This window comes from Ranitomeya variabilis, chromosome 6 (genome assembly GCF_051348905.1).
Source record: "Ranitomeya variabilis isolate aRanVar5 chromosome 6, aRanVar5.hap1, whole genome shotgun sequence".
Classification (NCBI taxonomy): Eukaryota; Metazoa; Chordata; class Amphibia; order Anura; family Dendrobatidae; genus Ranitomeya; species Ranitomeya variabilis.
Window position 1 is genome coordinate 43,718,260 of NC_135237.1, and position 15,955 is coordinate 43,734,214.

Genomic DNA, 15,955 nt, shown 5'->3' on the forward strand with positions numbered 1-15,955 from the left:
TCGTGATCTGGGGTCGGATGAGGGCTTATTTTTTGCGTGCCGAGCTGGCGTTTTTAATGATACCATTTTGGCGCAGATATGTTCTTTTGATCGCCCGTTATTGCATTTTAACGCAATGTCGCGGCGACCAAAAAAACGTAATTCTGGCGTTTCAGATTTTTTTCTCGCTACGCTGTTTAGCAATCAGGTTAATGCTTTTTTTTAATTGATAGATCGGGCGATTCTGAACGCGGCGATACCAAATATGTGTAGGTTTGTTTGTTTTTTTATTGTTTTATTTAGGATGGGGCGAAAGGGGGGTGATTTAAACTTTTATATTTTTAATATTTTTTTTCACATTTTTAAAAACTTTTTTTTTTCACTTTTGCCATGCTTCAATAGCCTCCATGGGAGGCTAGAAGCAGGCACAGCCCGATCGGCTCTGCTACATAACAGCAATCATCAGATCGCTGTTATGTAGCTGAAATGCAGGTGTGCTGTGAGCGCCGACCACAGGGGGGCGCTCACAGCAGGCCGGCATCAGTAACCATAGAGGTCCTTATGGTTACCTTCCTGATGCATCGCCGACCCCCGATCATGTGACGGGGGTCGGCGATGACGTCATTTCCGGCCGCCCGGCCGGATGCGGTAGTTAAATGCCGCTGTCTGCATTTGACAGCGGCATTTAACAGGTTAATAGCGGCGGGTGAATAGCGATTTCACCCGCCGCTATTGCGCGCACATGTCAGCTGTACAAAACAGCTGACATGTCGCGACTTTGATGTGCGCTCACCGCCGGAGCGCACATCAAAGCAGGGGACCCGACATGCGCAGTACATGTACGGCGCATGTCGCGAAAGGGTTAAGGTTTCAAGAAGACTTTATCTGGCTTCTTGAAGTGACCGTTCAGCGCACCAAACCAGTGCCCCATGATACAGATGGTGTGCACCTTGATGCTAGGGTGAACTCGGGTGCTGTTTCTCTTTCCCTTTTACACAGGGATCAACAATGTGACCCACATGCCCAGAAAAGGAGTAAAGCAGGATTCTTCACATTGTTAATTAATATGTGGAGTGGGGGGGGGGGGGGGGGGAAGAAAAGAGAAGCAGCCAGTGTGCGACCTGTTGTACACAGGTTCTTCACCACACAAGAATGTGAAAGGACGCCTCCAAAACGCAGCCCCGAGAGTCCTGCCGACTGGGGTGGTCAAAAACTCAGCTAGACGCCAGCCTCAAAAATTACCACCGAGGTTCTTCATCAACACAAAGTCACAACTTGGTTATTTTCCTCATCTATTTGTACATTGTTTCCATCTAGTAAAGTTTCCAATCCACCGATACAAACAAAGGAGGTTTTCATTCTGGATGACAAGATGGCATGTGTAAGCATAATGTTCAAGAGTTGATGGCAAATGTAAATACCGGTTGATTTTGCCAACGTCAGATGCAAATTTTGGGGCACAAAATTGGTTTGATTGATCATGGTCAACAAAGCCTGTTTTTATGGGATTTTTGACCAATCGGGCAATTGGATTCCATGGACTTCTCTAGTTCTGATGTACCCGACATGGAACATAAAATGTCAGGAAGAGTTTTGCAGTGTACATGTTAAATGTTGACCATTTTGGCATCTGTCAGGGTAGCATACCGAGACTAAACTTTTTTTTCTCCAACTGTATAGGAAAGTGCTAGGGGCAACCATAAAAACATACATACAGTGCAATGTACGGTTTTACACTAGGGTGCAATGAGCAACGTATGCCGATATATGCCTATGGAGAACCATACATCAGCCTATCGGAGGTATACAGTACCGCCAATGAAAGGGTCACTGATCGCCCGCACAAATTTGTTGCCGATCATTGCCTAGTCTAAACCTGCCAGCTATCCAACAACATAATGATTGTTTATCATTTGATTGCATCCGTGTTTGGAAATGATTGTTGGTTGACGGTATATTCCTTCGTGTCGACAGGGGATGTGCTGAGACAATGATGTTAAGTGTGTGACGCCAGGGGAGAACGATCAATCCTGACAATTTAAACAATTCATATATCGTCTAGTGGTGCTCATTGCAGGCAGTTCATCAGCCCGTGTAAGAGGACCTTCATCCAGCATTCGCGTGTTAACTGTATAGCAGCAGCACTACATTAGATACAAAATACCGGTGATGGTCCACCATCTCTAATATTATATGTCCTCACTGTAACTAAAACTGATCTTTCCTCTACTAACGAAAAAGGACTGAAATTGCCATTTCTGCGTGTGGTTTTACCATCTCTCTCAAGCAGCACGCTCCCTGTCTTGGAGTTATATTGGACTCCGATCTTTCTTTCGCTCCCTATATCGGATCGCTCATGTCACCTGCACCTCAACAATATCTCCAGAATCTGTTTTTTCTTACCTGTGATACTGTTAATTTTTTTTTTACTGTTGCTTTGATTCATTCTCAACAACATTATTGTAGCTCTCTACTAAACTCTCCCCTTCACAATTTATCCTGAATGCAGCAACCAGGGTCATATTTATGTCCAGCAGCTAGAACGATGCCCCCACCCTGTGCCAGTCATTGCACTGGTTATTCATCCACTACAGAATACAATATAAATGTATCAGCCTCACACAAAGCTCTCCACAGTTCTGCACTGCTCTAACATCTCCTCAGTCTTTGTCTACCAGCCCACCCATGCTCTCCATTCTGCTAATAATCAGAGACTAACATCCTTCATAATCCGAATCTCACACTCCCATCTTCAAACACTCCTCTCGTGCTGCACCAGTTCTATGGAATGCGCTACCCTGGACAATACAGTTAATTCCCAGTATCCACAGTTTTCAACATACTACATATTAATTTTTTTAGACTGCCTTATAAACTCACCTTATTAATCTAACTATTGCATGTTCTCCCTTCCAAATATTTCCTCTCAATCTGGTTCCTTCTATCGCATGTTTTCACACCCTCCATTCACTCAGTAGCACTTTGTATCTGTACTTACAAGGATATTGGCTCATGACCAGTTCATACAACATTATTTGAATGGCCCTATATATTATACTGATGGCTGGACAATACACAAGAATTTTTTACCATTTAGGTCCCCCCTTATTTACTAATGCTTTGTAAGCAGAGCCCTCAATTCTTGTTTGAAATTGTGAATCATGTATCGCTGTGTAATTTCTTATATAGTCCGTCCGATTTGTAAAGTGCTACAGAATATGTTGGTGCTATAGAAATAAAATTAAATGTCATTATTAAATATCAATATATATGAACAGAACACCTTCCTTTTCAAAACAAGATCTTTTCAGATTTGCCCCCACTTGCAGGCTTTATCTTATTACATCCGAGGCTCCAGCTGCCATCAGCAGCCTTAATAATCTCTGTCGGATATTACAGTCCATCCTCACAGTGTCACTCCCTGTAGGATCACCTACAGCAGCACATCTTATATAGGGGCTAATACAATTCTTATATATCATTTTCAGTGGCTAAAATTTATCAGAGATAAAATGGAACCAACGTTCTTAACGTGATGTGCATCACCGGCTCCACAAATTAATAAGAAGTGTGCCGTTTTACGCTTTCTACACTTTGCCCTGTCTCTTCCTCTTCGTTATTTGGATCCATCATAAACTAATATTAATTCATACTAATCCATCCAATTCTTTTAAGTAGTAGTTTCTACTAAGCCATAAGTAAGTCCATCTTTGTAGCATGCCAGTTATTGTAGTGTGGAGCCAGCAAACTGTCTAAATGAAAAAGGGGCCTTGAAAAATAATGTACTTAGAGGCGGCGCTTGTGCAATCATTTCACAGTAAATTAAGCTAATGTGTATAGACATCTTTATTTTATTTTTTTTGTGTTTGCCAATTTATATTTTGCAGGAAGGGGTTACTAGCAATACCCCATGGGGGGAAAAAAACTACAATTTGTTCGCTAAAATGTTGGTAATGCATGATTTTTGGGAGGAGAAAGATGAAGACAAGGAGGAAGAGCAGGGAGAAGCAGGAAGAGCAGGGAGAAGGAGGAAGAAAGAAAGAAAGAAGAGCAGGGAGAAGCAGGAAGAGCGAAAGAAAGAAGAGCAGGGAGAAGGAGGAAGAAAGAAAGAAAGAAGAGCAGGGAGAAGGAGGAAGAAAGAAAGAAAGAAGAGCAGGGAGAAGGAGGAAGAAAGAAAGAAAGAAGAGCAGGGAGAAGGAGGAAGAAAGAAAGAAAGAAGAGCAGGGAGAAGGAGGAAGAAAGAAAGAAAGAAGAGCAGGGAGAAGGAGGAAGAAAGAAAGAAAGAAGAGCAGGGAGAAGGAGGAAGAAAGAAAGAAAGAAGAGCAGGGAGAAGGAGGAAGAAAGAAAGAAAGAAGAGCAGGGAGAAGGAGGAAGAAAGAAAGAAAGAAGAGCAGGGAGAAGGAGGAAGAAAGAAAGAAAGAAGAGCAGGGAGAAGGAGGAAGAAAGAAAGAAAGAAGAGCAGGGAGAAGGAGGAAGAAAGAAAGAAAGAAGAGCAGGGAGAAGGAGGAAGAAAGAAAGAAAGAAGAGCAGGGAGAAGGAGGAAGAAAGAAAGAAAGAAGAGCAGGGAGAAGGAGGAAGAAAGAAAGAAAGAAGAGCAGGGAGAAGGAGGAAGAAAGAAAGAAAGAAGAGCAGGGAGAAGGAGGAAGAAAGAAAGAAAGAAGAGCAGGGAGAAGGAGGAAGAAAGAAAGAAAGAAGAGCAGGGAGAAGGAGGAAGAAAGAAAGAAAGAAGAGCAGGGAGAAGGAGGAAGAAAGAAAGAAAGAAGAGCAGGGAGAAGGAGGAAGAAAGAAAGAAAGAAGAGCAGGGAGAAGGAGGAAGAAAGAAAGAAAGAAGAGCAGGGAGAAGGAGGAAGAAAGAAAGAAAGAAGAGCAGGGAGAAGGAGGAAGAAAGAAAGAAAGAAGAGCAGGGAGAAGGAGGAAGAAAGAAAGAAAGAAGAGCAGGGAGAAGGAGGAAGAAAGAAAGAAAGAAGAGCAGGGAGAAGGAGGAAGAAAGAAAGAAAGAAGAGCAGGGAGAAGGAGGAAGAAAGAAAGAAAGAAGAGCAGGGAGAAGGAGGAAGAAAGAAAGAAAGAAGAGCAGGGAGAAGGAGGAAGAAAGAAAGAAAGAAGAGCAGGGAGAAGGAGGAAGAAAGAAAGAAAGAAGAGCAGGGAGAAGGAGGAAGAAAGAAAGAAAGAAGAGCAGGGAGAAGGAGGAAGAAAGAAAGAAAGAAGAGCAGGGAGAAGGAGGAAGAAAGAAAGAAAGAAGAGCAGGGAGAAGGAGGAAGAAAGAAAGAAAGAAGAGCAGGGAGAAGGAGGAAGAAAGAAAGAAAGAAGAGCAGGGAGAAGGAGGAAGAAAGAAAGAAAGAAGAGCAGGGAGAAGGAGGAAGAAAGAAAGAAGAGCAGGGAGAAGGAGGAAGAAAGAAAGAAGAGCAGGGAGAAGGAGGAAGAAAGAAAGAAGAGCAGGGAGAAGGAGGAAGAAAGAAAGAAGAGCAGGGAGAAGGAGGAAGAAAGAAAGAAGAGCAGGGAGAAGGAGGAAGAAAGAAAGAAGAGCAGGGAGAAGGAGGAAGAAAGAAAGAAGAGCAGGGAGAAGGAGGAAGAAAGAAAGAAGAGCAGGGAGAAGGAGGAAGAAAGAAAGAAGAGCAGGGAGAAGGAGGAAGAAAGAAAGAAGAGCAGGGAGAAGGAGGAAGAAAGAAAGAAGAGCAGGGAGAAGGAGGAAGAAAGAAAGAAGAGCAGGGAGAAGGAGGAAGAAAGAAAGAAGAGCAGGGAGAAGGAGGAAGAAAGAAAGAAGAGCAGGGAGAAGGAGGAAGAAAGAAAGAAGAGCAGGGAGAAGGAGGAAGAAAGAAAGAAGAGCAGGGAGAAGGAGGAAGAAAGAAAGAAGAGCAGGGAGAAGGAGGAAGAAAGAAAGAAGAGCAGGGAGAAGGAGGAAGAAAGAAAGAAGAGCAGGGAGAAGGAGGAAGAAAGAAAGAACAGCAGGGAGAAGGAGGAAGAAAGAAAGAAGAGCAGGGAGAAGGAGGAAGAAAGAAAGAAGAGCAGGGAGAAGGAGGAAGAAAGAAAGAACAGCAGGGAGAAGGAGGAAGAAAGAAAGAACAGCAGGGAGAAGGAGGAAGAAAGAAAGAACAGCAGGGAGAAGGAGGAAGAAAGAAAGAACAGCAGGGAGAAGGAGGAAGAAAGAAAGAACAGCAGGGAGAAGGAGGAAGAAAGAAAGAACAGCAGGGAGAAGGAGGAAGAAAGAAAGAACAGCAGGGAGAAGGAGGAAGAAAGAAAGAACAGCAGGGAGAAGCAGGGAGGAGGCGGAACAGCAGGGAGGAGGCGGAACAGCAGGGAGGAGGCGGAACAGCAGGGAGGAGGCGGAACAGCAGGGAGGAGGCGGAACAGCAGGGAGGAGGCGGAACAGCAGGGAGGAGGCGGAACAGCAGGGAGGAGGCGGAACAGCAGGGAGGAGGCGGAACAGCAGGGAGGAGGCGGAACAGCAGGGAGGAGGCGGAACAGCAGGGAGGAGGCGGAACAGCAGGGAGGAGGCGGAACAGCAGGGAGGAGGCGGAACAGCAGGGAGGAGGCGGAACAGCAGGGAGGAGGCGGAACAGCAGGGAGGAGGCGGAACAGCAGGGAGGAGGCGGAACAGCAGGGAGGAGGCGGAACAGCAGGGAGGAGGCGGAACAGCAGGGAGGAGGCGGAACAGCAGGGAGGAGGCGGAACAGCAGGGAGGAGGCGGAACAGCAGGGAGGAGGCGGAACAGCAGGGAGGAGGAGGAAGAGCAAGGAGGAGGAAGAGCAAGGAAAAGGAGGAAGAGCAAGGAAGAGGAGGAAGAGCAAGGAAGAGGAGGAAGAGCAAGGAGGAGGAGGAAGAGCAGGGAGGAGGAGGAAGAGCAGGGAGGAGGAGGAAGAGCAGGGAGGAGGAGGAAGAGCAGGGAGGAGGAGGAAGAGCAGGGAGGAGGAGGAAGAGCAGGGAGGAGGAGGAAGAGCAGGGAGGAGGAGGAAGAGCAGGGAGGAGGAGGAAGAGCAGGGAGGAGGAGGAAGAGCAGGGAGGAGGAGGAAGAGCAGGGAGGAGGAGGAAGAGCAGGGAGGAGGAGGAAGAGTAGGGTGGAGGATGAGCGGGGAGAAGGAGGAAGAGCGGGGAGAAGGAGGAAGAGCGGGGAGAAGGAGGAAGAGCGGGGAGAAGGAGGAAGAGCGGGGAGAAGGAGGAAGAGCGGGGAGAAGGAGGAAGAGCGGGGAGAAGGAGGAAGAGCGGGGAGAAGGAGGAAGAGCGGGGAGAAGGAGGAAGAGCGGGGAGAAGGAGGAAGAGCAGGGAGAAGGAAGAAGGGAAGGGAGAAGGAAGAAAAGGGAGAAAAGAGAAAGAAAGAAAGAAAAGGAAGATGATGAACAGATCATTAATATAAGGTCTGCTAAAATTTACAAGCTGATACAAATTACCAGGTACAGTTTTGAATTTTATTCATTTTTAGTTTTTTCTTTATGGACACATTTTTACACTCAAGTTTTTGGAAACAAATGGAAGCAAGAATCTCATCAGTGACCCCTACGGAAGGGACTTATTACTCATTTTCATGCAAATGTCATATGGTTGAGATATTGAGACAAATGACATTACACGAGACTCCGTATGATCTCAATGTAATACGGCTCCAACTTAAAAATATACCACTTTTCTCTTGTACAAAACTTACTTTGAAAAGTTTAAGAAAATATCAAATTTGTGGTTTGAAATAAAGAGTAAAGGTGGCGATATCAGGAATTCAGAAGACGATGGGAGCACTCTGAATGCCAAATGGACCAGAAACAGTGTGTATACCTTGGTGCTACGAGCTGTACCAATAAAATGCACGCTCAATTTCCTTTTCTATTATTCCTGACAGGTTTCATTAGTTGCGCTAAAAAGAAATCTGCTGGTTTTTTTGCATTCGGATTCTCTGCTTGTACGCACTCTCAGGTTGGGACATTGCACCTTGTGTCAATACTAATAGCTCACTATGAGAAATGCCAGTTTTAAATATGTAAGCTGTATAGCAAACAGCACAAAGATGGCGTAAAATCAGAACAATTCGCCATCGGTATCTGCCCGACCTCTTTACATTAGCACACAATTGCTGGATGCATAAAAAAAACATCAAAATTTGGCATTGGATTAAAAAGAAAGAAAGTGGTAATAGCAGCCATGATTGAAATTATTGTGTCTGGTGCAACATTAATTTTATTAATTATTAAATATCTCTTTTAGCAGAAAAAAAAAAAAAAAAAGGTTAAAACCCCAAAAATGGCTCTGATATTTATTTATTTTATCTCAATTACTAAAACGGCCCAAAAGATTAAGTGTTTATGGGGGATTACTGCTAGCCTCCAGCAAAATCGAGGCACAAGGCCAAAAAAAAAAAAAGAAAAAAGTGGAGTATAATCAACCAATAAAGGGCAGCTGAAGTTGCACGGTGAAACAAAATGGGCGGAAGCTAGAGATGGGTTGTTGCTTGGTCTACGCCTCCTACAAGTTATTCCCAGGGCTCAGTTATATTTTTTGAGAATTAAATATGTGATTTATTTCCATCCCGTCTAGATGTATAAAACGAAACCTGTTTGCACCAGAAAATGCACCGATGTGAACACGTATTATATTTATTTATCTCCCCTGACCAAGCCAAATAAAGTGATGATTCGGGGACCTTGTATCAGGGGAACCCTCAAGTCCGGCCAAAGTTGCGGGATTTTTCTTACTATTACAGTGGGATCTTCCACAAATACTTTTTGACATGGGGATTTCTATACTTTGCACAGAATGATGGATTGCACTTTGCAGCGCCTAGGACGGCCATTGTAACACTGACTGGACCGGCACAAAGATATAAACGATCTGCCGGCTTGGCAGGAGCTTAAAGCGCACACTTCAGCTTGTTCTCCCTTTTGGGTTGTACGGTGGTTTTGGTGCCAGGCGTCATGGCCAAAAAGTGTGTCTAATGAAGTGTCTGAGATGAGTAAATAAGAAAATTAATGTTAGCAAACAGACGATATGAATGCAGAACCGAGGAGTCTAGGAAGGATTAGGTTAGTTGCCCATGCATGCCGGTAGCAATGTACTGAGCCCCAATTTTATGCCGATGGCACATGTTTAGAAAAAAAAAAAAAAGTACACTGGAAACTGGTAAAAAGGACTGTGACACCATATCTGAAAAGCAGAGAAAATTGTACAGCCCATGATCGCACCTTGGTGAAAGGAGTCAAAGACTAAAAAAGCAAACAAAATAGAAAATAGACAAGACTATAGCTAGGGCTTACAAACACATGCCATTTACAGATAAACTTAAGTCCATTAAATGTACAAAAAAACTAATTCATAGTTGTGCAGCGTGATACAAAAAAAAAAAAAAAATCAGTAAACACAAAACAGATGAAACAAATCAGAAATTAAAATTATGTAACAATACTAACAATTTATTCTTATTAAAAAAAATGCAGCTAGGCTCCTTACCTTGCTCGTCGTTCTTCATCTTTCAGTACTTCATAGATTGCTACCAACTGTAACAGTATAATTTAACGAGGTTTAAAAATAAGTAAATATAAAATAAATATTTTTAAATGATAAATATTTTTTAATTTATGACTATCGCAGCATAACATGTCTTAACAATAAAAAAAAGAAAAAGACATAAAAACACTGAACCCCAATAAAGAAATAATAATAAAAAAATTAAAGAATATAAATGCTCCCAAGCTATATTTTCCACTTACTTGTCTGAACTGGGTCTCAGCGTTTTCCTCTTTATTCTTGTCGGGGTGCAGCGTTAAGGAGAGCTTGCGATAGGCTTTTCTGATGTCAGCAGCTGTAGCATCCTGCAAACAAGAAGAAGAGGCGGGAGGGAGGTTGAGGGGAGCACAAAGCAAAGTTTTGTAAAGAAGCTGAAATTCCCAGAGCCTCGTTAAGATGTAGAGATAGCCAACCAAGCACAGGACCTAAGGCCATGTAATTCGAGACATCAGGGAACAAGCTAGGGGAGACCCACATGAATGAACAATTATTCGGCCTAATTTTGCTTTCTTCCCAACTTCTCTGCGAATATCGGATCTTCCTCCTCGTAAAGTAGATAATATTTTCTTTACACTCGGAGACGTATTAACCTGAAAATCTTTACAAGACTTACAGGCAAACTTCGGAATGTGAGGCTTTCATCCTCGGAAGACAAAGCAAAGAGGGGCTTCATGTGCGAGGGGTCACATTCTACTTTACGCTCACGAGTCAGATTGGCTTGTGTTTCGTGAAACAAGAACATCAGTCAAATGCCACAAGAAACCCATATATGTTCTGTGCCGCCGAGAAATAGAAAATATTGATATTTTGTAAGTACTCTGTACATGGCTAGTCAGTAAAAAGAAAAAAAAAAAATATATATATATATATATATATATATATACATATACATATATATATATATATATATATATATATATATATATATATATATATATATATATATATATATATATATATATATATTATTTAGAATTGAGAGTCCTCAGTGGTTGATACTAATATATATATTTTATTCTTTTTTTAAATTCATCACAATGTATTCTTTCTACTTGGTGCAGTCTCTTGAAAAATATTTTAGACTAACAGTCTTTGTTCACACATTGCGTTTTTTTGTTTTTGTTTTTCGGTAGAAGACAAGCCGCATTTTACGGTACCAGCAACAGCCATAAAATCTCAGAAATCTCATGCACAGAACTCACCCCCCACCCCCACCCCCACCGACTGAATTCACGCACTGCAGCTTTTTTTTTAATTTTCATTGTGTCGATTTTTTTCGCGTTTTTAATTGTTTGGTTTTTTTTTTACCCATTTAAAGTATTGAGAAACTGCAAAAATGCTAAAAAGAAATAAAATAAAAATGAATTTTTTGCAGCTTTTTTTTGGTGGACAAAACTAACATGTACTGTAGGTAAAACACGCATGTAATCCGCCTGAAAAGCGTACCCCCCCCCCCCCAAAAAAAAAAAGTCACTTCGAAAACAGTTGTTTTTTTTTTGTTTTTTTTTTACAGAGCTTTCTTAAGAGTGAAGATTTTGGCAGCAGAGAAAAAAAACAGCAAAAAGGTGTAATTTATACAGTGTTTTTACTGCTTAGAATGAAGATTTGGGCTGCAGAAAAAAAAAACTGCAAAAATGTCAAGTGTGAACATCGCCTTAGGGTACCGTCACACAGTACCATTTTAATCGCTACGACGGCACAATCCGTGACTATGAAGTATGTACTGTTTGGTTTTTTTACGTTTACGCTGGTAACCACGGTAAACATCGGGTTACTAAGCGCGGCCCTGCACTTAGTTACCCGATGTTTACCCTGGTTACAAGCGAACACATCGCTGGATCGCTGTCACACACAACGATCCAGCGATGTCAGCGGGTGATCAAGCGACGAAAGAAAGTTCCATACGATCTGCTACGACGTACGATTCTCAGCAGGATCCCTGATCGCTGCTGAGTGTCAGACACTGCGATATCGTAACGATATCGCTAGAACGTCACGAATCGTACCGTCGTAGCGATCAAAATGGTACTGTGTGACGGTACCCTTAGATTGCTTGTACATATCGGATACAAGATTCATTACTAACTCTATATTGATACAGGAAAGATATATATCTTGGTACCGTGTTAGCCAGTGATAGAAAAATGTTTAGAATTGAGAGTACTCAAAAGGTAAAAAGGTAAAAGGTATCAACCACTGAGGACTCTCAATTCTAAACATTTTTCTACTAACTCTATAAACATCGTTCTGTTTCAGAGGGTAGAAACAAGAGGCGCCTTCCAGAAACATTTACAAAAAAAACGATGCTAAAGTATTAACTACACATTTAATCACTCTCAGTATATAATAACCGGTTCACTGTCCGTTATAGCTCTGATTATAAATGGTAGTAACAGTGGTCATGGGTTTACAATACAGCCCCCGCTGGGGGTAACACAATGTCAAAACCTCAAATTAAAATCTGATCAGATTATGGTCTATTTTGCATCCACTAATCCACCCAATACGTAAAGTGAATATATCCAATATATAATCTGCATTGCACACCAAGCTAAATAATAAAAGCAAAAGGTAGCGGTAAGCACTAGTAAACCTCCATTAAAAACTCAGGTAGAAAAATAAAAAAATTAAAACAATTAGAAACGTTCAAAACCTACTGTAAAATAACACTTTTTTCAGCATTTAGTGCAAAAATAATTTAAGAAAAATAAACAAATAGAAAATAGATTACAAATTCAAAATTTAAAATTAATTCCAGGTGTTTGACTTTTTTCTTAAATTCAGTAAAAAAAAAAAAAAAAAAAGTCGTCATCCCATTAATGGGAGTCTTGGATCGTTAGATGTTGGATCTCTTCTGATTTCCATAAAATGGGGTCTACAGATTTGCAAATAGCACCCAACCTTCTGTAGTGCCACTCAATTCTTCACCAGATTACTACCAAAATCCTACTAAAATCTTATTAATTTAATTGGTTTTGTGCAGAGATTTCCGCAAAATAGAAAACAACATAAGGTTCTAAAAATAAAAGCGCCCTTGGCTCTAACCGGGGGATAAATATTGTCATTGGAGAAATAATTTGGGCTAAACTTCTCCTTGGCCAAAAACTACTTAAAACACACAATTGACAAAAAATATTGCAGAGCAGCTACGTCATATATTATGCTGCAATAATAAAATTTGTTTGCTAAAGCATAAAACAATTACAAATATAGTTAATGTAGAAGCAACAACAACCAAAAAAAATCCTTTTCTCTGATCTTGGGAGTCTCAACACTTATGAACTACATACGACTATCAAAATGACAAGTACTAAAACAGAAATACCGTAATATTAGTTTCCAACAGACCCAAACTTTATGTAGTGGGATCAGGAAATTACATATTCATAGAATAAAAAGAAAGGATCCAAACAGAATATCAGCCACGTTGTTAGAGAGGCAGACACCAATGTTACTTATAAGAACATACAAAAGAAAAAAAAAAGACCAAAAACCAAAAGCTATATATAAAAAAAAAAATAATAATAAACTGAGCAGATAATAGCAAACAAAACCTGATGTCCCAAGACACATTCAGATCAGTGGCTACAACGGAAAAAAGTGAAAGGTTAGTAATCCCTCCCAAAAAATTGTTACAGGGAAAAGCAGAGTTTTTACTTTTTCTCCAATACAACAGTATCCATCATGATAAGAAATCCCTACCCAAATGGACGGCTTCCAAAAACCCTTAAAATAATGAAGTATTATGATATTACCCAGAAGAGCCAAAATCTTAATATATTCATCTAACCTTACGTGATTTTCTAATCTCATGAATTTTATTTTATTTATTTTTTGGCCAATGCTTGCTGTCTGAATTTCAGCAGCCTTGGGAAACACTCATTTAACCCCCCTACGATAGGTCTTATCGCGCAGCGCTCAAAAATGTACCTAAAATTACGCAAAAAAAAAAAAAAAAAGTGTAATAAAATAACACGAAAATCTTTTAAATTTGACACATTGTTGGCTTTTATCTTATCACGTTACATTTTTGACACTATAAAGATTTCTACATTTACTTTTCAACCTCTCTGGCAATATAATGTTTACATGCTATAAAGGGAATGTGAAGACAGACGGACATGTAAGACTGAAGATAAAGAGATAAAGCCTATTTGTCGCTTTGAATAAATTACCGTACATTTTTTTTTTTTAAGTTGTACCAAAAAACATACTAGTCTCATAGTAATCACATAAAAAGCTTTGCATGCATTTTTTCCTAAAACTAAAAATCTAAATAATTATTGAATGAAATTAAAATATCTGCATCTCTGGCTACTTTTGACAAAGGATGACAAAACTCTATGGAGAGCAGCGTCTACCAGTTCCTAATAACAATCACTGAGGAATATCAAACACTTATAAATCAGATTTGGCCACTAAATAAAAAATATAGCAGAAATCAAAACCGTAAAGAAGCATCATCTATTATTATTTGTTTGGAAACTGGAATAAATTCTAAAACTTAATCCTCTCAATTTCTGCAATTTTCTACTGGAAACTCAAGTCTAAATTTAGGATTTCTTGTATATTTCCATAAATGATTTTAAAATATCATGCAGTACAAAATATCGCGGCAAATCTATTCCAAGTAATAATCATTTTTAATATTCAAATTATATTGATAAAAAAAAAAAATTAAGGAATCTTCTAAAAGCAGAAAACATTTAGTATTAGGTTCCTGAAAGAGTTGAAATTACACCAAAGTGAAAAAAAAATAAATAAAAAGCTCCAGATTATTCAGATTGACCATTTGGAAATTCTCTTTTTCCCCCCAGTAATGAGATTAAATTCTACAAAGGATTAATAAGAAGAAAAAAAAATGCACTAAAAAAAATAAATCTATATTTAATGCTTATCTAAACATTTTATTATCAGACATAAATAATTGATAAAAAAATATCACAAGCCAAGAGCAGGCAGGCTTCATGCCACACAACATGCTTTCGGCTGTGTGGAGCAGCCCGCCCTGAATGAAGCATGTAGGAGACGAGGTGCTACAATGTTTGGAAGTGCTGAAGCTCCATCTAGAGGCCCTTACTTTTATATAAATCATCCAACTCAAAATATTGAAAGTAAATCACTGGGAAAATGGGAACACTTTACTAATCCGGCCCCTGTATACGTCAGAGTATATAACACACGCTGCACTCCGGACGTCTCGGATCATTGATACCTTGTTAATTAAAAAAGGTTTACGTTAATGTAATTGCATTTTTTTGTGCAGTGCATCAAAAAGTCACTTTACCATAAGTCAATGTGCAAAGGTTGAGCATTTGCAGCAGATTTTTCTATAGGAAAAAACGCTGCATAAAATACATGCTTTTTATTTACGCTTTTTTTATTTGAATGGGTTAAAAAAAAAGCAAAAATGAAAAAAATGCTGAAAGATATGAAAAATGTTCAAAAATGTAAGGAAAAAAATAAGCAGTGTGTGCACGAGATTTCAGATATCTCAATCACTTTGCTGGTACTGTAAAATGATGCTTTTTTTTTCGTGAGGCAAAAAACGTAGAGTGTGAACAAGGTCTATAGGAGTGAGCGCCATTCATGAAACACTGAAAGCTCGGCAACAAAGGGAACAAAATGTGTAATATCTAAATAAATATATACTTTACACTTGAGAACCAAGGCAGCAGCCATCACAGCTAACGTACCTCGTATCTGCCACACTTAGTGGATCGGCTCCTGTAATTACTGGTCCGCCCTTACACCCATCGTCTTTGCCTGTCGAATGCACGGTCTTGCGGGTGATTATTGATAATACTAAAAGTCATCAAATCTTTCCTGGTAGAATATTATTATCATGAGTTCCCAATCTAAGGATGAGGTTATTGGCTATTTTTCATATGATCTTTTTTGTGTGCAAAGGAACATGGTGGCTCAGTGGTTAGCACTGTACGGTGGCTCAGTGGTTAGCACTGTACGGTGGCTCAGTGGTTAGCACTGTACGGTGGCTCAGTGGTTAGCACTGTACGGTGGCTCAGTGGTTAGCACTGTACGGTGGCTCAGTGGTTAGCACTGTACGGTGGCTCAGTGGTTAGCAGTGTTGCTTTGTTGCACTGGGTTCAAATCCCACCACAGACAACATCTGCAAGGAGTTTGTATGTTCTCCCTATGTTTGTGTGGGTTTCCTCCGGGTTCTCCGGTTTCCTCCCACATTCCAAAGACATACTGATCAGGAATGTGGACTGTGAGCCCCAATGGGGACAGCGATGATGTCTGTAAAACGCTGTGAAATTAATGGCGCTATATAAGTGAGTAACATAAATAAAATATTTAGTTTATTATAACTTGCACTATTTTACTTGCAATTTATTTGATTTCTGTATTGAGATAATCAGACCCCAGGCCATAGCTCTTCATATCCTCCTCCTAGAAGCAATGTTGTATCATTGTATACATTTCTATGGCCCTCAGATATATTTGTGAAAATTAGGCGTTAGTCTACAAA

The 15,955-nt window shown here is 40.4% G+C and overlaps 1 protein-coding gene across 1 annotated transcript in view; it reads right to left on the bottom strand.

The window, feature by feature from the left end:
* Positions 1-15,955, bottom strand: part of DNAJC1 (DnaJ heat shock protein family (Hsp40) member C1) — an 85,930-nt gene that overhangs the window by 51,132 nt on the left and 18,843 nt on the right. Inside the window, exons 2-3 of the mRNA XM_077268351.1 lie at positions 9,666-9,767; positions 9,406-9,452 (exon numbers count right to left, since the gene is read on the bottom strand). Of these exons, the coding sequence (XP_077124466.1) occupies positions 9,406-9,452; positions 9,666-9,767 (149 nt within the window). The remainder of the gene's footprint in view (positions 1-9,405; positions 9,453-9,665; positions 9,768-15,955) is intronic.